Consider the following 26,351-nt stretch of genomic DNA (forward strand, 5'->3'; position numbering starts at 1 on the left):
TACTTCTAAACACTGTTCCTATCTTTTATTACTTTATGATGTATTTTTAAAAATTTATGTTGTTTATATTCTCATCTTCTTTTTTATACCAACTTTACTTTTTAACACCGTATCTTTTATTGCTTTATATTGTATTTTTTTAAATTTTATGCTGTTTATATACTCATGTTTTATATAACTTCCATGTATGTAAAAGCCTTATGGGCGTTAAAAATTAATAAAATAAAATAAAATAAATAACCAGACACACACAGGATCGGATAATTTTCAATAATTCATGTTTTAAACGCCCAGTTACACGATTTTTCTATCATTTAAAATACAATTAATACACACCTAATTTATGATTAAGATCTTTTTTTTTCTTCGCCACAAATTCCTCGCCTTTTAAAGGTATATAATCAAAAAAATCTCCAGTTTAGTATTTTATGTTTATAATTAAATTTATAGAGAAGTAATATTAATATTATTAGTATTGATCAGATTTAAAGTTTACTTGTAAAAAACTATTGTAACGATTTTAAAATAATTATTTAATGCAAAAACAACAAAATAACCACTACCTTAATTGAATATTGTGTATATTTTAAGGAACGAACAATCAACTCTTTTTTTTTCTTTTTGTGGTACCGCCCTCCATAAGGAAATTATTCTTTTTTCCTGTAAATGTTTAATTTCATTTTCTTAGTTTATGTTATTTATTTTTAGGAACAGTTTTATTTATATAGGTCAGTTATTTTTATATTGTTTTACGAAAATAAAACATTTTTTTTTGTTACATGGTTATTTAAACTTTCTACTGGAATAAAAAATATTATTTTTACATAACATTCTTACTTCTTTTCGACCACTGGTATTATGTATAGGACTGACGTATTAAACTTTATAGACAAACATTGTATACGTAGTACTTACGTAGTAATCAATGAAAATAATATTAAGTAATCAATTTGTTCCTTATGTCGAGAGATGCTCATAAAAACATTGTTCCAGAGCAGTGGAATACTTGGGCACTTTGTATTCAACTCCAAATGCAAATTGATCAAATGATTAGAAACTGGAGACGGAGAAGGCTTCTTGGAACAAGTAACGTCCAAGTGGAAAATGTAATCCTCTGGCCAGTTAGCAATCCCCTTCGCTTTGTAGATCTACCATCTATCTACTCCCCCGGTACTCTGGGTCTCGGGTATATTACAAATAATGTCTGGGCTGCAACACCCACTCTGGCTTAATTGAAGCGCTTCTGTGTCGCATTGTTGCTCACCAAACGAATGTAACACTATTGCAAAGCTCTCTAAGGGCTACATTTACTCGGAGATATTGGCGCTGGGATTGCCCACTGGCCGATAAACGCCTCTAGATTGCCTGTAACAGGAAACTTATACCTGTACGGCCTTTATAATGTCCCGGTGTCTGTCACAATTATACTTGATAAACTCTATTGTGGATCAATAATTAAAAGTGCTTGATACTGCCGTTAACGACGGCTAATACTAATTAGAATATGACTTCTCGACACGAGATCATGATTGAGCGTGTTATTAATATTTACGTTTATGTAGGTACGCGAACATTAATAACAATGTTCAGCGCGCTAATATTCCGTTATTTTGCGATTTGAGCTCAAAAGGTTCAATTATTATTCGCTCGTGGAATAATGGTTTTGTTATTAAGTTCAAAACGCTGGTTAGAGTCATTCATCATGCGACTGTAATGAGCGCCAATTAAATATTACAAAAATAATACTCACAAAATCAACAGCTCGAAATAATTGCCGCGGGATTGTGGAGTAATTTGATTGGCAATAAGAAAACTACAGACGGCGAAGTAATTAAAACTAATGATAGAAATAACAGAGACAACGAAAACATCAATAGCGTTGCTCGTACATTGAAAGAGCAAGTAAAAATATTGTAACGAAGTAGTAAAGCGAATACAATTGAAATGCACCTCAGGATTTAAAAGCAATTAATGTTACGCTTATGATTCCGAATAAGTTTAATTGCTTCATATCTTGTAGAAGTTGTTTATTATCTTTGCCTTGTAAAAACTTAAAGCCCTATTAAAAACTTGTACTCGATAATTAGCGCGCAAATTATTACAATTATATCACGCGATGCCTTTGATTATTCATGAACGAGTAATAAATCAAAATATCAGGGTAATGTTTGCCAAATAAACTAGAAACTCAAATCAATAAAAAAACTGCAGAAAAAGCGAGACGAAGCGTTTATCGGATTTTTTTCTTCAAAACTATTTACTGTTCGACAGAAAATCTTCATAATAAACGCCCAAAACAAGAAATCAGAAAGTAGTGAGAGATTTGCGAGTATTATATTCAGTATACGGTCTCGTTTATTCGCGATTGTCAATCTCAGCACAGGGTGTTCCTAATGGAGTCCTGTCAGCCCTGTTTGCCACACGAATAGCTTCTGAGTCACTTCACATAAATAATTCATCCCCCAGTATCACGAACAGCCTTATGCGGTCTAAATTGATTTGGCGACAAGGGAGGGCTCCAAATATTTTAACCGATAAACCCACGAAGCACGCAATCGAGAAATTCTCACATAGGAATTGTGAAAACTTCACTCAAATTATAACGAGCGTAAAAATTGTTGGAAGAAATATTAACAGTCATAAAACTAGAACGAATAAAAACATTTTTCAGGCCAGTCTACCAAATACAGAAGATTTTCACTTCACCTACCTATGTACATATAACACAATATGTTTTAAAAATCAATACACCGGAAACCATTCGAAGAATCAAAACATTTAAAAAGTCACGAAAGGGGAGAGGATTAATTATGATCTTAAAAAAACGTGAAATATAAAAAAGAACAGGTTTAACAAGCTATCCGAAAAATAAAAAACGACGCCTATTTGACGCGACCCATAACGGATGATGATGAATATGAAGCGAAGAACAAATACCTGAATAATTCATTCGTCGTGATATCTTCATATTATAAATATGTACCTTCGAGATTTCTGAATTCCAAATAGACATTGGATATAATCTGTAGGCCGCGTCTGTGTCGATAATAATGTACGTACACATGTGGGCAGGTGTAATTACGTACCATTGACAAAACAAACTGGGCCGTGCCGAATTTAGTATTCAATGAAGGTGGTCGCTCTTGCGATGTGTTTTCTAACGTAATCCCATACAAGGCTGAGAGAAGTCGTCAGCGGTGTGAGTTATTATACCCAAGTAACAATCAAAGTATCGCGGATCTAACTCGAAACTCATTTGCGAAAACGCCACAATGGTTAGTACGTATTATGTATGCAAAATAATAATAATCATAATAATGTTTGGATAATTTATATAGCGCCATTTTTGTGAAAATCACCTCAAGGGCGCTGTACAATAAATAAATATCCCAACACGTCTTGCAGCTACAGAGCGCATGGACGGTTGGGATTCTAGTTCCTCGTCTCCAATTATGATATATATGAGCTAGATAACATAACGTCTTGCAGAGCGCATGGACAATAATAAATCTAGCCCCTATTAACATTTTTATTTTTTAATTTATTATTTGACAATGAAGTTTAGAGTTTAAGTGATATTTTAAAAACGAAATAAAAAGCAAATTTATAAAATTAGAATTTGGATAACAACAAGTCTTGCAGCTACTAAGCGCATGGACGGATGAAATTCTAGACCCCATTTACTAAATTTGATAGTCGATAACATTTACATAATATGATAAAAAAAAAATGACAGCTAACATCACAAAAAGTCTTGCAGCTTCAAAACGCACCGACAAATGGAATTTCAACAACATAAGAATGATTTTTAAAAGTTAATAATAAAAAATAATTTTAAAAAACGCAATAATAATACATTGAGCAAAGAACTAGTAAGTATGGCAATTTAGTGAACATGTAACAGCACAAAAAGTAAAATATAAAAAAACTAAACAAAGATAGCATGCCTTAACTTATTGTTAAGGTTAACAAGACAACAGACAATCGTCAAACTCGTCCATTGGTGTATTCGTTTCAGCACATCAAGGTAGCAATGACAAATTGTAAATTTATTTATTTATTTATTAACGGACTTTGTCCATGTATAAAATTTATAGGGTTTAAATATTACAATAAAAGAATAGTTAAAAACACTTTTAAAAAAAGAAAAGAAGCATTGACAAACATAAGGGACATCAAGACAAGATCTGGACTATTTATTTAGTGCTCGTTTAAATCGTTGTAAACTTAAACCAAAAAAAGTCCAGATCTTGTCTTGAGTTAACAATACGACAAAGATGGGTCATTGGAGAATTAAGGCCATAGTTTGTTCTATGCTGATCGATGAACAGTACTTCATTGTTTCTCAATCTACGAGTCGGAATATTGAATTTTACTTGTGCCGGTAATGATGGTGATCGAATATACCATTTAGTATGCCGAACATATATATGGAGTCAATATTAGTTCTACGTTTTTGTAGACTAGAAATATTTAACATTGACTCTATTTCAGCATAAGAATAATTATCTCTCTCCAGTCCAAGCTTCCACGCTTTTTTTCGAAGCAAGCGATGTTGGACTGATTCAATGTGATTTATGCGATTGGCATAGAATGGAGACGATGATGGAGAAGATGATATCATTAGCGATTTAAATGCATTACGAATGAATTTATTTTGAAGAAAAATGAGGCTTGTGAAAACCAGCGGGTATTATTTACGTAGTGTATAATTTCCCAACTGTATAATCACCGCGGAGCATAGGGCGTTTTAATATGCAGAAATACATATTCAGTGGTTTCTCAACCGTTTCATCGCTTCGGATTGAGTAGTTTACTGCCGGCCAAACGACATCACCGAACCTCCTGAAGTAATTACATTTTTATGATGACTGTTCGGGGGGGATAAATTACGTCTTATGTTTATTCAATAAACACATCTCGAGATATTTTAAACAAGTGCTTTCGTAATAGTTAGACACCGAAGAAGTGGGTTTATATGAACATATGCTTCCTAGTGCCACTTACGGCCGCTAACTTAATGGATTCGTAAAGAGGATTGTTAATACTTTGTATTAATTAATGGTGGGTAAAATTTTGTGAACAAATTAATTTCAAATTTTGCTAATGAATTATATGAACATTTCCTTATTAACTCCGTAAGTAAATCATAGTGCGAAAGTAATATTAAGATGTGGATGACGAACAAAAGTTAAGAAAATGATTCAACTTCTAGATATCATGACAATTGATCAAATAATCAAATTCAATGTTGCTAATGAAATAAACAAAATTATTTAAGGAATAGTTCCGAGATATTTTCAAAATAAACTTAAAAATAATGAGTTCTTTCATAACTATGCAACAAGAGGATCAATGTCCCAGAACTGCCTTATGTACAAGGGAATACAATTATTTGAGGAAATGCCAGAAAGCATAAAAAATTAAATAAATGTAAATATATTTTAAATTAAATGTAAAAAGTATATATGTGAAAAATATTAGGTAATATATAGTGTAAATAGTGAATATAATAAATGAAAATGTACATATGAAACAGTGAATATAATAAATTAGGATATTAAGTGTATAATAGTGATAAATAATGTTAGAATAAGTATAGATGTAAATATTGTGTTGTAAATATATATTAGACTATTTTAATCATAGAACTAAATAAAATAAATAATTTTAAAAAAAGTTCAGGGCAACGGTAAATCGGATTTAAAAAAATGATTTCTTACACGCGGTAAAAATTAGAGCGAAGTTTCTCGAAAATGTTTTTAAAAAAAAAAGAAAATGAACTATGTTTAAGAACTAACTAAGTTCTTGCTAATCGACCAACCAACTACAGCGTCGGGAACATTTCCGGTTTCCGGGAAGCCAACTCACCAGTAAGTTATTACTATTTTTCTCTGTGTAATTATGGCTATGATTTGACTTTGTAAGGAATGAGGCAATAAAAGAATAGATGCAGCCAACTCCGGTGACAACTGTCGACAAGCGGAGGCGATACAGTTGGCTAGGTCGTATACTGCGGTTGCCTCCTGAGAGCCTTAACCACGCTTGCCTACTTTACAAGGCATCAGGTTCTCGACCTTCTGGGCGTCCCCTGCTGACAGTTCGCCGGCAGTTTATGTCAGAACTTCGGGACGAGAACCTGAATTGGGAGGACGCAAAGGAGTTGGCAGCCGACAGAGATGCATGGAGGCTCTTTGTGGATACCAAATGCTCCAACTAGGGAGCGGACATGTAATGATGATGATGATGATGATTTATATTGCTGTAATAATTTAGTAAAAGTTAATTTTTTAGCTTCCTGCGACCAAATCATTGTAAAATTTACTAGTTTCTTTTCTTCGACACGCGATGTTTTTTTAATAAAACCTATTCCATTGTTGGTTAACAATAATAATTTTTTACAATATTTTGAGTTTGTCCAAATGTTTGTAGACAAAATACTGGATTTCACCCCCAAGGGAGTCATTAAGATTAACAAATTACAACAGGGATAGAGAACATTTTAGAGCAGGGAATATGGAAGTCTATGCATTTACAGGACTTGTCCTTGGCTGGTTTAGATGTTTAAGTGGCCACTTTACATACTGCGTAACATTCACCATTTTACCCATGTTAAACACAACCTACAACTGGTCCAAGAAGAAGTATAAAAATTAAAAATTGTTGTCAGACGTTGCCTAGTATATGAAATAAATGGACCAGATGAATCTCTTTACAACAATAAAGGTTTCAGCTTTGTAACTTCACTAAAATTAACGGATGGAAGAATTGAAGAAATATGGATGTTCAATCAATAGGCAATGTGGTAAATGTTTCAGTGTGTAAAGTGCCTACTTAAACCAGCCAATGAAAAGTCATAAGCCCAGTAAAGGAGAATTGGCTGTAGCCTAGACTTCCATATTTCCTTCCCTAAAATGTTCTCCATCCCTGTTGTAATTTGTTGATAATAATGATTTGTTTTTTAATATATGTCATTTTTATTTTAGCCCAAAATTGCTTATTTAAAAATTACATTTTATTAAATACATTTAAAAGTGCAGCTGGCCTAGCCAGCTACGATTATATTCGAACCAGGATAACAGGACGCTCGAAGAAGTAGTATGCGTAATGAATTGGCTGTAGAGATAAGTACTTACCACCCTCCGTCTCGTGCCAGACGATGCCCTCCAGCGTGACAGAGGTGCCGGGTTCACAGGGGCCTAGGCAGTCCGGCTCCGTGATTGTGCTTACGCTGGTGCCCACACACACGTCCGCGGAATCCTGAAAATCGAGGAAAATCAAATGATAAAATTCGTCCAAACAATAGGATATTTGAAATGCTCGAGTTATCGGGAAATCATAATCCCAAACGAGTAAATTTATTAATTGTCAATTTTCGCGGCATTTTAACTACGGAAAGGCATTCAAAAACTTTGAAATGCTGTTTGAAATGTGCTAAACAGCGTAAAAACTCAAAAAACACAATCGGAGTAAATAACTATTCGCTTAGAAATAAATAAGAGATTCGAGAATGCCAATTTCATGATTATTTTACTAGTAGCGGGGACATTTTTAAAAACAGTTAAGTGAGATCGTATAAAACACACTACTCGACTAAGATATATTTTTGAAATGTAAATTAACGGATATTTTTAAACAAGGAAACGCGGGCTCATGGCGATTTGAATATTCATAATTTAAATGGATGTTTGTGAAGCCAAGTATCACGGATAATTAAAATAATTATGACATAAAATTAAATATTGAATGTTGAGCACCCAAATTAACGTCGACATTTGATATGAGGAAAACCACCTTGTTTCCGTTAGTGTGATTTGAATCCTAACGTTGAATTAATGAGGAGTTGATATAAAAAATGAATAAAAATCAACTGTATAAAAATAAGTCTATCGCGAACCGTTGATCGGCTCTTAATTCGGTAAATTTATTGATGGATCGGCGTTATTGAATTCGTTTTTTATTCTTTATTTTATGAATTAATTAATGGTTCATGAATTCAAAAGATTTATTATTTTTTACACGACACGGCAAAAAACGAAAAAATTTAAGGAAATAATCCGTAATTATAATTAATAACACAAATACATCATATTGATAAAACCTTCACAGTTTTATCTAACACGCAAAAAAAATAAGAGGAAAATAGACGAAAATTAGATGAAATTTCAGTAATCCGTTTATTAAAAAAAAAAAACCGGTATACGAGAATTATAATATATTATGACGTTATTGGAACAGTTAAGTTATTATCGCAATCCTCAGATGGGACTGAATGTAAAATAATAAAGTGAATAGTATATTTTTGTCTACAACAATTTGAACCCATTCAAGTTTGAAGAAGGCTTTGATAATTAAAATTATTGGTATCCGGAGAACATAATCCAGAGAGAGGTACGGTTGTTATCCGATTCTCCGCGCGTACGTGTTTGCTTTGCGGCGTGTTTGGCATAGCATCCGAGGCGCGTCCGCTTACAATGGATGCGGACCGTCTGCGGCTGCGTCAAGCCAATACAACCCTTATCAACGGTCGACTAGATCGATAGGCTTGTTATTATTTATTGCTTGTGTCGCACGTTCATTCACTTGACATTCTCTGACAATCTCTTTGTTTTCCCGCCCAGTATTATGCCGCCCGGATTATGGGGAACGAATAACACGCTCGGCCCAAACAGGCCCCGGCCTCAGCATAAATTCAACACACACGAGTGTACATACAACCTTACAAAAGCTTTGCCACTAAACCTCTAATTTGAATATGAATATTTAAATCGTTTGAAGATATTAGATTGTGTGAAGCCCCTCAAATTTTGGTTCAACGAACTTAGAGAAAGAAACTGTGATTCTGTTTAAAATACATACGTAATGCGTATAATGCTTCCGAAAATTAGTAATAAGAAAGATGTAAGCAAGTAGTACATAAATACGAAGTAAACACTACCAGATCCCAGGTCTAAACATCAGTGACGGTGGTCCCACGAGAATGCGGTTTTTTTTCTGACAGGGTTACTCACATTCAATTCGTAGGTATATTATGATATGGAAGATTCACATCCGTTTTGCTAAACCTACTCATTGCAGGATGTACCAGTCGAAAATATTTGTATTTCTTAACAACAAAGATGTTTTATTGTATTTTTACATGTTTTTATTCGATAAGATTATTACCGCAAAAGTAAAAAGAAAGTAGACATTAGGGTTTTTATGAAAAGTGTTGTTGGTTTAACAATTGACAGGCATTGCATGAAATCAGTGGAGCCGACGCGACGTGACAGGGAAAGTGCTTTTGGGTAATTGGCCTTTTAAGCCTCGAGTGTTCATTATTCCTCTCTCGGTGTAATCTTCCAAAGAGCACACAACTAAAGCATTTTCCATCCATACCGCAAACATCACATCAAACCCACCACAACCGAACCGCATTCCGCATATTGTGCGCCGCATAATCGCGATACCACGAAATGGATACACTCATAAATGAGACAATCAACAACTCCGGACAGAGGTGTTTTCGAGGCAGTCAATTAACATATCTAAAGTTTTCCTCAATCCAATAATCGTGTAAATTAAACCTAAACGTTTTTAATACATGGAATTGTGGTTAATTATTGTTTATATTGTGATTTGATAGAATCTTCCAGCAAAAAATACCGTGTCAATCTTTTTCTTTCCCGACAATAAAACACGTAGCCATTCGAGCATGTTAATTTGGACACGGTGTCAATGACGCGACATAAAATCCCGAGCGCCAAAAAAACATCTGAAGAATAAAAATGGTGAATCGAACACGCTGTGTGAAAAGCGTGAACTAATTTCGAGAACAAACTTCGTGAATCTAAATGTATTACCGCATAATATTGTTCGCCGCGTTTCATATATAACAGATATTAATATAATGGTTAATAATAAACAATTTGAACATGTTTATGCAACTCTTTATATTCAAACCTATATTAATGTAGGATTAATATAGCCAACTGTTCGTTTGTTCTGCCTCTTTTCCTCTTTAGATCGCAAATTCTTAAATACCATACATAATTTTATAGCTCTGTAATAATACTTATCTTAAGAAAATAGTTTCATTATTTGAGTTTCTGTTACTGTCTTTTAAGATTTTGTTAGTATTCTAAAATTTAGGTTTTGAAATAAAAAAAATCATAATGCAATTTTTTTAATTAACCATGTTATTATCACGTGAATATTAATTATATATGTCGAAATATTGATTTGCTGTTCCTCGTTCAGCACAGCACAAACTATGGCTTGCATGCACCAATGTCCCGATTGTGTCATATGGTAAACTCTAGACAGGATCTAGACAATCAATCACTAAAATAGACCAGTGTCTCGAGGTAGCTATTATAATTCAATATGTTGTCCTAACTTTAATTTTATTTCAATTTCAATTTATTTATTTTAAAAACGTTTATGTACATAACAAAAAAATTCAATGCATACATAAAACGAAAAAATGAACACTAAAATTTAAATATACAAAAATGGTAAAAATAAAAAATACCCAACAATTATAGAGAAAGAATGCAATCCTCTCTGAACTTTTTTTCACTAATATGAAAGATGTCAATATCCGAAGAGATACGGATATCCAATTGTACCTGTTTATAACAAAATTAAATATATTCATTGTTAGTTAACCGAATAAGTCCGTAACTTAAAAAAAAAAAACAAATGAACTATACCTACTCGTAGGAGGAAAAATGCGACAATATTTTTTTTGATCTTTCATAGTAAACTTTCTATTTATTTGAAATGCACACTATATTAACGATGTTTCCACAATAAAACGAGTCTGATTTCTTTTTTTCTCTCGAAACTTCTTAAACTTTTCTTTATATTTAAAAATGTTTTTCCTTTTTTTGTTTTTTCGTATTTATGTATTTATTTCGTTAGTATTTTTGGTTGCTTAAGTGTATTTATCTACTTGTTACCATTGTTATAGTTATGCAATTTTTTGTTTTGTATTTATAAATGTATTTTTTTTTCATATTTATGTTCAATATATTATGTTAAAGGCAATTTATGCCGTTTATGTAAAAATAAATAAATATACCAACTTCTACAGACGAATGTTTCTAGAGTTTCTCTATTGATTTTAACTGCTTTACTACGGGAATAAACGACTTGATTGAATGAAAGATTATCGTGTTTTCCAAGGGTCGATCTCGTATTGGGGTGGGTATTATTATTTTATGTTTCACAATTCATATTGTTGTGGGGAGTGGTTTTATTAATTAAGGTTACCCTTTTTAGGTGCCACTCAATACTCTTTCACAAACAAATCAACAATAATGTTAAAAGCTGTAAAAGTATATTTTAATAAAAGAGATAAAAAATATTAAAACGGAAAACAAGTTTTTAAAGCCCATTGAGTTGTTTTTAATGATTGATATCTGTGTTCTCAAAGAAATTGCTCGTATTTTTTTGAAACTAAGTTTACACTATTATGAATGGAATGATAGTTAAAGGACAGACAATTTATTTTTTTGAATATTCATTTAAATTTTATTTTTTGCTTATTTGAGCTCAAAAGCAACATACCGCGTTATAAAGATACATTTTTACACTTTTTTTACCAAATAAAAAACGCTGGAACATAAATAAGATGAGATGATCTATCAATAAACATAACATCTATTCAAGCATAATTATTTCTGTCCGTGAATGACCGCTTGTTTAGTGTTCTGTCATTCGTGACAACGTTGCATTATAGTTCAAAAATCCATGGTATAACTGTGAGTGAATCATTTTTGTAATTATTTATAAATAGTACCTATCCACAAAAATGAGGCATGCTTGAAATCCCACCGCAATATAAAATAATCCTTAGTAAACATGTCGACTCGACACGTTTTATGATGTTCATCATGCTCGCGTCGCTATTTTAAAAGGACAAAACTAAATATATCGATTTATTAAAAAACATAAATAAAACACTACAAGGTACTACACTATAAATATACTAAACTCATACCAAGAGCCAGACATTGTGATCCTCATTTGCGAATAGAGTTGAACTTAATCGTTTAGCAGTAATAAAATAGCTATTTCACCTAAAAAAAAAAAGCATTTATGTTAAATACTATTATTTAGTTATGACCTGTCATTGGCTGGTTTAAGTCGCCACTTTACAAGATGTTCTTTTACTTCACAAAAGTCAACAGATGAAAGAGTTGAGAAAATGTGAATGTTTAAAGATAGGCAGAATGGTGAATGTTACGCAACGTGTAAAGTGGTCACTTAAACCAGCCAATGACACTTTCTAAATATTTGAGTTGTTCCCTTCTACTTCTTTTTTCCTCCCATCACCTCTCCTCCCTAGTATAGTGTAATTTTTTAGTTAATTTTTGCTTTCAATTTTTGTATGAAATTACAATATTCTGTACAATTGTCTAGAATATATGCATGTACTTGTAATTTTCTCAAACTGAACGGTGTGGGTACGTAGGTAGAAATTGTTTTAAGGCAATATGCCCGTCCTTTATATGTATATAAAGTGTTAAATAAATGACTTCGCAATATTCCCTTCGCAAAAATGTTTTCCCTCTCTGTTGCAAGAAATTTAGATCTAACTAACTCCCTAGGGAGGAAATCCAGGCATTTTGCAATCATTTGGACACTCTCAAATCATTGACAAATGAAAAAAAATTTAAAAAACTTCAAAATAAGTACATTTTATTAGTATGGCCTAAAACGTACTGACGTCATTTTAGTAATAAAATATGTCGATGTGTAGGTGGTTTGCGGTTAGTATCACCATATTATTATAAGTCGTAAATGGTATCTAGTGTTTTGGAAATTGTGGCTATTTCGTGTAACTAATTTATTTTCATATCAAGTCATTAGCAAGGTACATTAAATTAATGTATAATGTCCAGATGGACATGTGAACCATCAGATACTATTACCAAGGCACTGTGCGAAGTGAGAAGTGAGGAGGTAATTACGGACAACATGCAATGGTCGATAAACTTGGTTACCTTATATCTTATATCACTAACTAGAACAATAAACGTGGCCTCATTACTCGTAATAGCGTTTGACATAATGATTTATTTATTTTTAATGATTATAATTAAACAGGTACTGGTTACTTTGAATTGTAAACAAAAACTATAAATCAGGTTGTTTATTCGAAGTCTTAGGAAACCCTCGGATTTCTAGATATGTAACGAGAAAATGTTTAAAAATGCTATAAAAAAATTGATAGTGGAATTAGGTAGAAGTAAAATTGATTGTCTCGTTCGCCCAAACCAATATTGAATAAACTGCTCCACAAGTGTATAGCTTATGTTAGGTTTTTGTTCTTTCATTGTGGGTTTTGTAATATAAATAATATAGATGTACATAAATTAATTACAAACATAAATATGTAGTGTTTAAAACTGTCAGAACATTTTGTTAATTATTTCTGTTTATTAAGTTAGTTATCTTTGTTATCAAATGTAAAAATATTTTTTTTAAAAAAAGTAATTTGTTAAGTGTCCTCGGCACGGGTACCCAGTGAGGTCACATTATTTTTATTATTAATTATAGTTTGCAAGACAAAAAATATGAATAAATAAATAAATAGATTTTTCGGCATTTCATTACATTCTATAAATAAATTGTTCAACTAATTTATCTAGTGTTTTATTTACTATGGTTAATTAACCATTTTATTATATAACCTATGCTTTGAACTATTACTCCAGATAAGTACAGGTGAAAGCAGACTTTTATAAATTTATGCAAGCTTTGAAAGAGTAGATTCCTGGGTGAATTACTTATGGAAATGTTCTCACAAGATACTAGTTATTGATTTCATAATCCAGATTATCTCAAGTGTTCGAGATATGCTGGAACGAATAAAACGAAAATACAGCAAAATATATTATGTGCATGGAAAAAACACAACATACAACATAGAGATCTTGTTTTTTCTTTGGTATTTATGCGAAGTTACTGTGCGATACATATTTTATACAACTATTTGAAATTATGAAACGTGACGTAACTGATTTTAAGTTATTTTAAAAACATTTAAGTTTGTAAGTAAAAATTATTGATGGAAGTTCGTTGAAAATTTATTATAAAAATAAAAGACGAGTGATACTTAAAACCCGACGTAGAATTATTTAATTAACAGATAACACACGTGCATTCTCCATTACTATACCCATTGTAATATATTTTTACTAATGACTTTGTACCCTTTGTTCACACTCACGAAGGATGGGACACTAAAAATAAAAATAATATGTAAACAATACTTAAACTCATTAAAATAGCATTATATCAACTCATTAGTTAACCCGAAATTTTTTTGCTAATGATCCTTAAGATAAAAATAATTTTATTTAATTTGCTTTCATACAATTTTCAATTCTCTATTAATTATTATTACTGATAACTTATACAGCGCCATTTTCGTAATATAATACCTCAAGGGCGCTTTACAAAGTGATTATATAAAGATATAATATAAATATAATTTAAGAAAAACAATGTACTTTGTCACCACATGCTAAGGATTTATTTAAATGATTTAAGGTTTTAAGTTTCTTCCGAAACATCACAGTTTCGGACCTCTGCTGGGAGAGCATTCCATGCCGTAGGGCCTGCGACCGCAAATGCGCGTTCGCCGAATTTTGTGCGCTGTTTGCGTAGAGGTATAATAACATTTCCTTTCGACGTAGACGTGATCTAAGCGTAAAACGTCTGTCAGCTAGTTCATCTGGAATGCAGAGTTCCCTTAGATATTCTGGAGCAGAGTTGTGCAGTGACTTATACATAAGCCAACAGAGTTTGTATTCCACCCTCTGTGGAAAACGTAGCCAGTGTAATTTCCGAAGTAGTGGAGTGATATACTGAACTGAGAGATTCCAAAAATACGTCTCGCTGCGGCATTCAATACAGACTGTAGACGAGTCATTACCTCTGTTTTGTATAATTACACTGAACCCCTTAATAAAGATACCAGTCTCGAAGATGTCGCGAAAGCGATGAAACCGGTCACTGGATATTACAAATTTGTGGATTAAAGTATCACTCGTCTTTTATTTCTATGATAAATTATGTTATGTTTATATCTATTGATTGTTGTTGATAATTCTGGTACTATGTAAAATTCCGTGAATTAAGGTGTAATTGGTGTTGTGCCACTATCAGCTAATGCCAGAATGATATGATGGAAAGACTTCTTTTCACATTGAGCAAAGTATTTATTTTATTATAAAATTTACGAATATTCATTTTAAATACATATGCGACAAAAACAACAAACAGACATATATATATTTAAAAATAAATCATGATTATTGTTATTTATTTATTTATTATGGATAACTTATATAGCGCCATTTTCGTCATAAAATACCCCAAGGGCGCTTTACATAGTGATTTTATTGTAAAATAATTTAATTGAAGCTTTTAAATTTGTAATTTAATTAAAATAATTTATTTTGTTGTCACATGCTACGGATTTATTCAAATGATTTAGAGAACAAGTGGGTTTTTAGTTTTTTCCGAAACATCACTTTCACAGCCTCGCACCTCTGCTGGGAGAGCATTCCATGCCATAGGGCCTGCGACCGCAAATGCGCGTACACTAAATTTAGTGCGCTGTTTGCGTAGAGGTATAATAACTTTTCCTCTCGCCGTAGACGTAGCTGATCTAAGCGTGAGACGCCTGTCAGCTAGTTCATCTGGAATGCATAGTTCCCTTAGATATTCCGGAGCAGAGTTGTGCAGTGACTTATACACTTTGGACCGATCAATATGGTTAGATATGCAAGCCTCTTATAGGACATTTATAAAAGAAATAAAATCTAGTTTCTGGTGTACAAAAATCACTGAACAGAAAAAGTCTCCAAAACAACTCTGGCGAAGCCTTCAATCTGTTCGTGGTGACTGTATAGCAGAGACATCTAACACAAGCGCTACTGCCACTGATTTTGCCGACTTTTTTACAAATAAAGTCGAAAAAATCAGACTGGCGTGTAGTTCAGCGAAAAAACCTGTAATTTTAGATAATGCCCTTCAAAAATTCAGTAAATTTGAACCAACGTCTATAAATGAGGTTAAAAAAATTGTTGCGGCATTACCCAACAAACAATGTATATTAGATCCGATGCCAACATGGCTTTTGAAAAAATGCATTAACGTATTAGCTCCATTTTTAACAGATTTATTTAATACATCCATGGAGCGCAGCATTGTTCCGAGAGCCATAAAAAAAGCAAATGTAACTCCACTTTTAAAAAATTCACAACTAGATGTGGAAGATCTTTCCAGTTTTCGCCCTATTTCAAATCTTCCCATCGTATCAAAAATACTAGAAAAAATAGTTTCTCACAGGCTCGTTAACTATATCGAGCGGAATTCTTTATTTTCGGTAAGGCAATCGGCATACCGACGTTTTCATTCCACGGAGACGGGAGTGATAAGAGTACTGTCTGACATTATAACGTCGGTGGACTCTGGTAATCTGGTGTTGATGGCTCTTCTGGACATGAGTGCTGCATTTGATACTGTAGACCATAATATTTTGCTTGAACGTCTGGAGAAAACTTATGGTATCCGTGATCAGGCACATATGTGGTTCAGTTCATATCTTAATAAAAGAGAATATGCAGTCGTGTTCCAGGGTAAAAGCTCAACCAACTTTCGGGTGTCTACAGGAGTGCCTCAAGGGTCAGTACTCGGACCACTTCTCTATCTCCTTTACACTAAAGATATAGAGAACATTATCAAAGAATGTGGATTGTGGTCGCACTGCTATGCAGATGATACGCAGATTTATTTTTATTGCAAACCAGGCGAGAGAAGTGTGCTTGTCAATTTAATTGATGGATGCATCAAGAAAATAGGAAACTGGATGGCTGAAAACAGACTAACATTAAACCCATCAAAAACTGAACAACTGTGGGTGGCTTCAGCCAGACGACAGAATTTGATCCAGGATACGGCTCTACCCAATGTAGGGAGTGCCGTTTTACCCACCGTTAAACTACTGGGAGTTTTACTCAATTCTGACCTATCTCTTGACGCTCAAATTAGTAGAACGATAAGTTCATGCTTCTACCAGCTGAGACAAATTAAATGCATACGCAAAAATTTGCCGGTTGATGCCGCCCGTCAATTAATAAATGCGTTTGTAGTGTCTAGAGTCGATTATTGTAATGGTATCTATGCAGGTCTACCAATGAACAAAATGACTCGCCTACAATCTGTATTGAATGCCGCAGCGAGACTTATTTTCGGAATCTCTAAGTTCAGTCATATCACTCCACTACTTCGGGAACTACACTGGCTACGTTTTCCACAGAGGGTCGAATACAAACTCTGTTGGCTTATGTATAAGTCACTGCACAACTCGGCTCCGGAATATCTAAGGGAACTATGCGTTCCAGATGAACTAGCTGACAGGCGTCTCACGCTTAGATCAGCTACGTCTACGGCGAGAGGAAAAGTTATTATACCTCTACGCAAACAGCGCACTAAATTTGGTGAGCGCGCATTTGCGGTCGCAGGCCCTATGGCATGGAATGCTCTCCCAGCAGAGGTGCGAGACTGTGAAAGTGAAGTGATGTTTCGGAAAAAACTTAAAACCCACTTGTTCTCTAAATCATTTGAATAAATCCGTAGCACGTGACAACAAAATAAATTATTTCAATTAAATTACAAATTTAAAGCTTCAATTAAATTAACTTAACAATAGAATCACCATGTAAAGCGCCCTTGAGGTATTTTATTACGAAAATGGCGCTATATAAGTTATCCACAATAAATAAATAAATAAATAAGCCAACAGAGTTTGTATTCGACCCTCTGTGGAAAACGTAGCCAGTGTAGTTCCCGAAGTAGTGGAGTGATATGACTGAACTTAGAGATTCCGAAAATAAGTCTCGCTGCGGCATTCAATACAGATTGTAGGCGAGTCATTTTGTTCATTGGTAGACCTGCATAGATACCATTACAATAATCGACTCTAGACACTACAAACGCATTTATTAATTGACGGGCGGCATCAACCGGCAAATTTTTGCGTATGCATTTAATTTGTCTCAGCTGGTAGAAGCATGAACTTATCGTTCTACTAATTTGAGCGTCAAGAGATAGGTCAGAATTGAGTAAAACTCCCAGTAGTTTAACGGTGGGTAAAACGGTACTCCCTGCATTGGGTAGAGCCGTATCCTGGATCAAATTTTGTCGTCTGGCTGAAGCTACCCACAGTTGTTCAGTTTTTGATGGGTTTAATGTTAGTCTGTTTTCAGCCATCCAGTTTCCTATTTTCTTGATCAACAGACCACTGCAGTCCTTAAAATGTAAGATGATTAGAATGACAGCTGTCAAACACAAATCAATAGTGATGGGAAATTACTGATCACTGATCATGTACCGATCAAATCGATTTTATCAGTTTTTTCATGCAAACATGAAACTCTGTTTCCGAAAATTATAGTGTGAAAAACAAGCCTATTATAGTGTGTTGAATACAATTATTCACCAAAAATAAGACATTTATACTTTTTTCGTGAACATTATGAAACGAATTTTTTTTTATTCGATCAATTTGTCACATCTCTAACGTTTTTGCAAAATGATATAACCTTGTAAGAACGTCATAAATAATTACTTTTATTTTGTTTTTTTTTTTAAAGTTTTAAAGCTGATTTTATATATTTATGTTGATTTATATGTAAAGAATTGTATCAAAAAAATCAATTAACTTACCAAATACGAATGGTTTTTCGTGTGTCAATATAAATCACTCCTTAGATGTTACTACAAAGTTGTCGTCAGTTTTTCTGACAACTGTAATTCTAATCATCTTACATTTAAAGGACTATAAAACATTTCGTCGTGATCGTAGAACCACCACGAATGTGTGAAAAACGTGACATTGACTTTATTTTATATTTGAACTTGAAAAGGTTATGACAAGGCTTTATAATCAAGTGTTTAAGAAAACCAAATATATATATATCTAACTCAAGCATCACATGATATACTATTGTTATTATTAAGTTGTGACATAAACTGCCAAAAAAAAATTTAGACCTCTCTTATGTAATGTTGGAGAAAATCACGTGCGTCGTTGTTCTACGATCATGACGATTACTTTTTAATGATCAAATATGATCATTTTGATCATGTCTCAGTCTTTCTCGTGTTCAACATCCATCAAAATTTGGATCGTAAGTCGTACTAGTCGATCTTTTGGCATCCATGCTCAAACCGTCGGCGCGCAGCATCCCTTTCTTATTTTTTTCTATGAGAATATATTTTTAATATAGATAAAATCACAAAGTATTAGATATACATACTTTATATTATATGTACTGAATAAGTAAGCTTTTTTCAGATAGTCAAATGCAAACTTGTCTAACTCGATTGAGTCTTTGTCTTATCGATATAAGAATAGTTGTTATTTATTGTGTTATGTTACGGGCTATGCCGAATATGGGGATAGTTTTTACTGTATATAAGTATTCTAAACACGAACAAAGGAAGGGAAATGTCAAAATGATAAATTATACCCAAATGTATTTATCGGACGGTAAAAAGAAACAGGTCGTGTCGGCTGTTCGCTCTGGCTTATGCGCCTTGATCAAGATAACGCCATGACAGGTGATGACTGTGACTCTATTAGGCAATGTGTAACTTGTAATTACATTAGTAATCAATAATGTTTAATCGCCAATTATGTGAAATGGAATCACCATAATGATTTTATTTTGCTAGAAAATAATCTTAGGAATGTTTAGTTTGATTAGAAAATATCACAGTGCTAACTATAATTAAATACCATTAAATAATTTTGGCATAATAAGTAGGTGACTTTTATCAAATGGATATTGTGGTTTTTTAATTTTTATAAACGTACTACCTTAATTTATTGTAATTCATTATTAATGCGATACTAATAAATGCTAACGGTATATTTTATTTGAATTAAACAATAAAAACAACATAATTATAACGTCACGAATGTATTATTTGTTTTTTTGTTTATTTCAATGAATAACATAAGAATTTTTTGATGGAAAGATTTATGCTTTCAACGTATTATAATAAACAAAGCATAAAATTATATATTTTATATTTATTTGATACTCGAAAATTACTATGGAAAGATTTATTGTGGATAACTTATATAGCGCCATTTTCGTAATAAAATACCTCAAGGGCGCTTTACATGGTGATTCTATTGTTAAGTTAATTTAATTGAAGCTTTTAAATTTGTAATTTAATTAAAATAATTTATTTTGTTGTCACGTGCTACGGATTTATTCAAATGATTTAGAGAACAAGTGGGTTTTAAGTTTTTTCCGAAACATCACTTCACTTTCACAGCCTCGCACCTCTGCTGGGAGAGCATTCCATGCCATAGGGCCTGCGACCGCAAATGCGCGCTCACCAAATTTAGTGCGCCGTTTGCGTAGAGGTATAATAACTTTTCCTCTCGCCGTAGACGCAGCTGATCTAAGCGTGAGACGCCTGTCAGCTAGTTCATCTGGAATGCATAGTTCCCTTAGATATTCCGGAGCCGAGTTGTGCAGTGACTTATACATAAGCCAACAGAGCTTGTATTCGACCCTCTGTGGAAAACGTAGCCAGTGTAGTTCCCGAAGTAGTGGAGTGATATGACTGAACTTAGAGATTCCGAAAATAAGTCTCGCTGCGGCATTCAATACAGATTGTAGGCGAGTCATTTTGTTCATTGGTAGACCTGCATAGATACCATTACAATAATCGACTCTAGACACTACAAACGCATTTATTAATTGACGGGCGGCATCAACCGGCAAATTTTTGCGTATGCATTTAATTTGTCTCAGCTGGTAGAAGCATGAACTTATCGTTCTACTAATTTGAGCGTCAAGAGATAGGTCAGAATTGAGTAAAACTCCCAGTAGTTTAACGGTGGGTAAAACGGTATTCCCTACATTGGGTAGAGCCGTATCCTGGATCACATTCTGTCGTCTGGCTGAAGCCACCCACAGCTGTTCAGTTTTTGATGGGTTTAATGTTAGTCTGTTTTCAGCCATCCAGTTTCCTATTTTCTTGATGCATCCATCAATTAAATTGACAAGCACACTTCTCTCGCCTGGTTTGCAATAAAAATAAATCTGCGTATCATCTGCATAGCAGTGCGACCACAATCCACATTCTTTGATAATGTTCTCTATATCTTTAGTGTAAAGGAGATAGAGAAGTGGTCCGAGTACTGACCCTTGAGGCACTCCTGTAGACACCCGAAAGTTGGTTGAGCTTTTACCCTGGAACACGACTGCATATTCTCTTTTATTAAAATATGAACTGAACCACATATGTGCCTGATCACAGATACCATAAGTTTTCTCCAGACGTTCAAGCAAAATATTATGGTCTACATCTACAGTATCAAATGCAGCACTCATATCCAGAAGAGCCATCAACACCAGATTACCAGAGTCCACCGCCGTTATAATGTCAGACAGTACTCTTATCACTCCCGTCTCCGTGGAATGAAAACGTCGGTATGCCGATTGCCTTACCGAAAATAAAGAATTCCGCTCGATATAGTTAACGAGCCTGTGAGAAACTATTTTTTCTAGTATTTTTGATACGATGGGAAGATTTGAAATAGGGCGAAAACTGGAAAGATCTTCCACATCTAGTTGTGAATTTTTTAAAAGTGGAGTTACATTTGCTTTTTTTATGGCTCTCGGAACAATGCTGCGCTCCATGGATGTATTAAATAAATCTGTTAAAAATGGAGCTAATACGTTAATGCATTTTTTCAAAAGCCATGTTGGCATCGGATCTAATATACATTGTTTGTTGGGTAATGCCGCAACAATTTTTTTAACCTCATTTATAGACGTTGGTTCAAATTTACTGAATTTTTGAAGGGCATTATCTAAAATTACAGGTTTTTTCGCTGAACTACACGCCAGTCTGATTTTTTCGACTTTATTTGTAAAAAAGTCGGCAAAATCAGTGGCAGTAGCGCTTGTGTTAGATGTCTCTGCTATACAGTCACCACGAACAGATTGAAGGCTTCGCCAGAGTTGTTTTGGAGACTTTTTCTGTTCAGTGATTTTTGTACATCAGAAACTAGATTTTATTTCTTTTATAAATGTCCTATAAGAGGCTTGCATATCTAACCACATTGATCGGTCCGAAGTTGACAGTGTGTTTCTGTATTTGCGTTCTAGACGTCTTAGCTCTTTCTTTTTGAGTCGACAATTTTCGTCAAACCATGCATCAGATTTCCTTTTTCGAATAGTTTTCGTAGTAAATGGTGCATGTTTGTCTATCAGGTTAGATAGTACCTCATTGTACAACCCAACCAATTGATCAACGTCGTTTGAGCGACGGTCAATGTCCGGACCAATCAACGATGTCAGAAGTTCGGATTTCGGGAAGATATTTTTTTTAACCACACAATTTACATGTTAACATTATTTAAAATGAATAGATTGCTTAAAATTTAAAATCGTAAGTTGTTACTGCATCCAATTTTTGATATTTTTATTTACACGAATTTTCATGTACAATGGAAAACAATAGAAAATTTATTTATCAAAATTATTATATTTGGAACATAAAATAACAGAATGATCTGAAAGAAGCAACCTTAATTAAATCAGAATTTCTCACCAGGATAGCACAAAGGGCCTGGGAACTAGGGACTATATAAAATGGGTGTTAAATCGAGCGTGCTTTTTGTCCTCGATCACAAAAAGTGGCGCCGGGTTATACTTATTTATCAAGTGCATCGTGAAAGCCGTATTTAGTAGAGGAACATGGGACAGGGAGGCATAACGTGCAAGGGGGTGTTCGTTAGCGCAGGCTTCGCAGTACGCCGACAAATGAAGCCATTTGTATTCAGCATTACAGGCGGCGCATTTAACACTGCTAGTAGCAATCTACTTCTGCTCATGGACTCCTGGTTCTGGACGCGTATTAAACTAACAAACAGGTTTACCGAGTTTATTTGTTTAATTTGATAATAAATAGAGCCATATATTATGTCCTTTTATTCCGTTGTTATTTGAATAATTTATTTACAAATAGAAATATCTAAAAAACAACCTGAAAAATCTTAATCCGCAGTGTAGGTATCCGTACGTATATGACTTTTGACATAAGGAACCACAATGCATAAAAGCTACTAGCTCCTAAAAGGCGTAAAAATTAGATGTACCTTTTTGTAATATTTGTCGGCTGACTAAACTTAAATTTTCTACACAAAAAAATGAATACTTAATTGAAATTTTATTGGAAACAATGTAACTTAAAAAGGCAAATGAAGACGTTGTCTCTATCAAAAAATGTTATAATTTTGGGACCGAAATTCGAGTCAATGATAAAAGTAAATTTATAATATATTTTCAGCGTTCATCTTAATGGGCTGATGTCATTTCTAATGTAACAACACATTCAACATTACATTAAAAAATACATTACATGGATGTGGCAATTTACAATGATATACAAAACATCGGCAAAGAAAGAAAACACATGGCATGATAACCCAGAAAAACATCATCAGTATCATCTTACCTTTCCATTGTAATTCGGGGCAAATAATGCAATATTTTCTATTATCGTTGCGGATGTCAACCCCGTAAATATTACCACGGCTAAATACATTCTTACAAATGTTAACTGTATGTCATTGTACGAGTATAGAACACACTAAAGGTACGGAGAAACCAACTAAACATCTGTCACATTTCCTGTAGGGTGTCGGATACGACATATATTAGTAGATATACTCGTATATTACTCCGTTGCATGCGACAAATCGATCACAAACATATTATCATACAAATAAAAGAACCCCGCCCAGAGACGAACGTTGAAACTAAACATACACATTGATATTTTGTAGAATGCGCAAGATAGTAATTATCGTTTAGAATCGTGCGCTGAAATGCCGATTAGATATTTATATTGGTTTATAGCGTAATATTGCAATCGTCCATTTTATCATTCAGAATTATTTGATAAATAACAGCGTGCATTGCAAAAATGCAATCTCAATGCCGCTTGCTAAATGCAAGGCTAAATAGGATATTAAAAACCCAGTCTTGTTATTTGCGAGTAATACTAATTATAAAATGATTTATTGTATTGAATAAATACAAGTACCTAACTACAAGTATAAATCGAAGGTTTTATTTTAAGAAAATTGGGTTAAATATAACATGCACACGAAGACCCAACTATTAATTAGTTTTCAAGAAGGACAAAAATTATACTTTTTTCGATAATTTATCACAATCAAATCGTTATACACACCTGATGGTGCATAAAGCACGGCATTGTACATGCAGGGTATCTCGATTGCCTGTGAGTAAAATAAGGTAAAGTGATCAGTCTTACACCTCAGATACCAGTCTAGGAACAATGAAATATTGCATTAAAAGCCCCACGCACTTACCCAGATCCATTATTAAGGTCTTGTGCCCTTTTTTCCTATCCGCACATAAAAAAAATATTTTTTTAGCTTTAATGAAAGTTTAATCAATTTAATTTTTTTAATTCTTTGTTTACAAAAGATTCGCGTTTTTTTAGAATTTACATTTACTGCTATCAATGTCCCTCTCGCCGTCAGAGCAACCTCAGTATATTCAGTCAATTTGTCTGTCACCCTTAATCTAATTTTCCCAATTCTGAAATATTGCAGTGTAAAACTACCATACAAACAAATATTTCATGTCGACCCTCTCAGGTATCGAACCCAGAACTTCAAGCACGGTAGGCGAACGGACTACACTACACGACGGACATTTTTCTTACAGCATTTTATGTTTACGTGTATTAAATTTATTCTCTTAAAACGTGGGTATAACATTTCCTTACATATATAATTGATACCCTGAACTTTATCACGCAAAAAAAATAGTTGGGCCCCGATTACAATGAAAAGTTAACAAAGTTATCTTTGACTGTGTATACGAGTACATGCATGAAAATTTAAAGTATCTTCGTCGGCAACCTGTAATTGAACATGTTAAAAAAAATGTATGGATATATTCTATTATTCATACAGAAAACGTTATGTTACATAATAGATAAAATTTAAGATAACTGTTAACTTTCCATTGTAACAAGGGTCCTGGTCAATTTTGCTATACTTTTACTGAATACTTTTTAGATATTACAATGATATATCGATGACGATATTTCGGCTTTATTCAGCGGAACTTAGGGACACGGGATAGGCGTGGGAGGAGGTGAAAGTGCTGGCTGGCGATAGGGTCTCCCAGAGGCGTCTAGTGATGTCCACATGCTCCACTGAGCGGATGTGGAAAATAAGAAAAAAATTGCATTAACTAAGAATCGGGTTGTGGTCCCGTGACTAATGTTGCGGACTCGCGGATCAGAGGTCCGAGGCTCGAAAAATGACCCCAAAATTTAAATATTTTAAGAAATCATAAGAAATATAAAAAAAACTAGGTAAATATGTAAATATGATATGTACCTGTTTAGTTTCTCGGCGAAAACGACTCGATACGGAATATAATTTTAAAAAAGCACTTTGTATTGTAACACCACAATAATTTGGACATCGACTGAGTTACCGCAAATTTAGTTTATCTAAATAATTTTATTGCATTCTTAGTCCTCAATTTAGAGATACAATTGAATCGACCACAATATTTGTAAATGTGACATTCGTCCGGAAAACGACCGGATTCCTAAGAAGAGAAAAATAAACAAGCCTTGGCACCAAAATCTTTGACAGTAACCGCAACTTTAAAAGTAATAAATCAACACAACAGAGCGGAATATTTCAAGAACCAAACAAACCCAGCGGAATGAATGTTTGCGATGGAAACAAAGAGAATTATAAAACAATATTTCCTTCCTAAACTGTCGTATTTATCGCGTAGGTTTATAAAGAGGCATAAATCTGGTCATCTAGCGCCTTAGGGAATGACGTCACGAAGAAGGCATTTTTTCGAGCAAGCACGTAAAATATTCGAACAGAGAAAAACGTGCCGAATAAATTACGAGCCAATAAATAATAATTCCACAGCCTGAATCAGTTTTTATTGCAACGGTGATTTGTCCACGCATTAAAAACGAAAATCGATATTTTTTTACTGTCGGTTCTCATTTTCATAATCCCACTCCGATTTATCCTAAACGAGCGGAGAGAGATTTATTACAAGATATGTTTTTAAACATTTTAGTATTCCCACTGATTTTTTCAAAAGCCAAAATACCCCAACCCTATTTGGAACTTAAAATCTGTACGCGTTGAAACACATTTACAGGGTTACGCTTCGCATTGAAAACATCTCGGTCCATTATGTGTAGACGCTGCGCTGTAGATAAAAGTCGAAAAACAA

General features: G+C 33.6%; 1 protein-coding gene across 1 annotated transcript in view; it reads right to left on the bottom strand.

The window, feature by feature from the left end:
- LOC148278736 (uncharacterized) overlaps positions 1 to 26,351 on the bottom strand; it is a 280,311-nt gene that overhangs the window by 47,071 nt on the left and 206,889 nt on the right. Inside the window, exon 3 of the mRNA XM_088230928.1 lies at positions 7,137 to 7,260. Within this exon, the coding sequence (XP_088087054.1) occupies positions 7,137 to 7,260 (124 nt within the window). The remainder of the gene's footprint in view (positions 1 to 7,136; positions 7,261 to 26,351) is intronic.

Source organism: Micrasema longulum, unplaced genomic scaffold (genome assembly GCF_059751315.1).
Source record: "Micrasema longulum isolate JH-2025_06_02 unplaced genomic scaffold, ASM5975131v1 h1tg000831l, whole genome shotgun sequence".
Classification (NCBI taxonomy): domain Eukaryota; kingdom Metazoa; phylum Arthropoda; class Insecta; order Trichoptera; family Brachycentridae; genus Micrasema; species Micrasema longulum.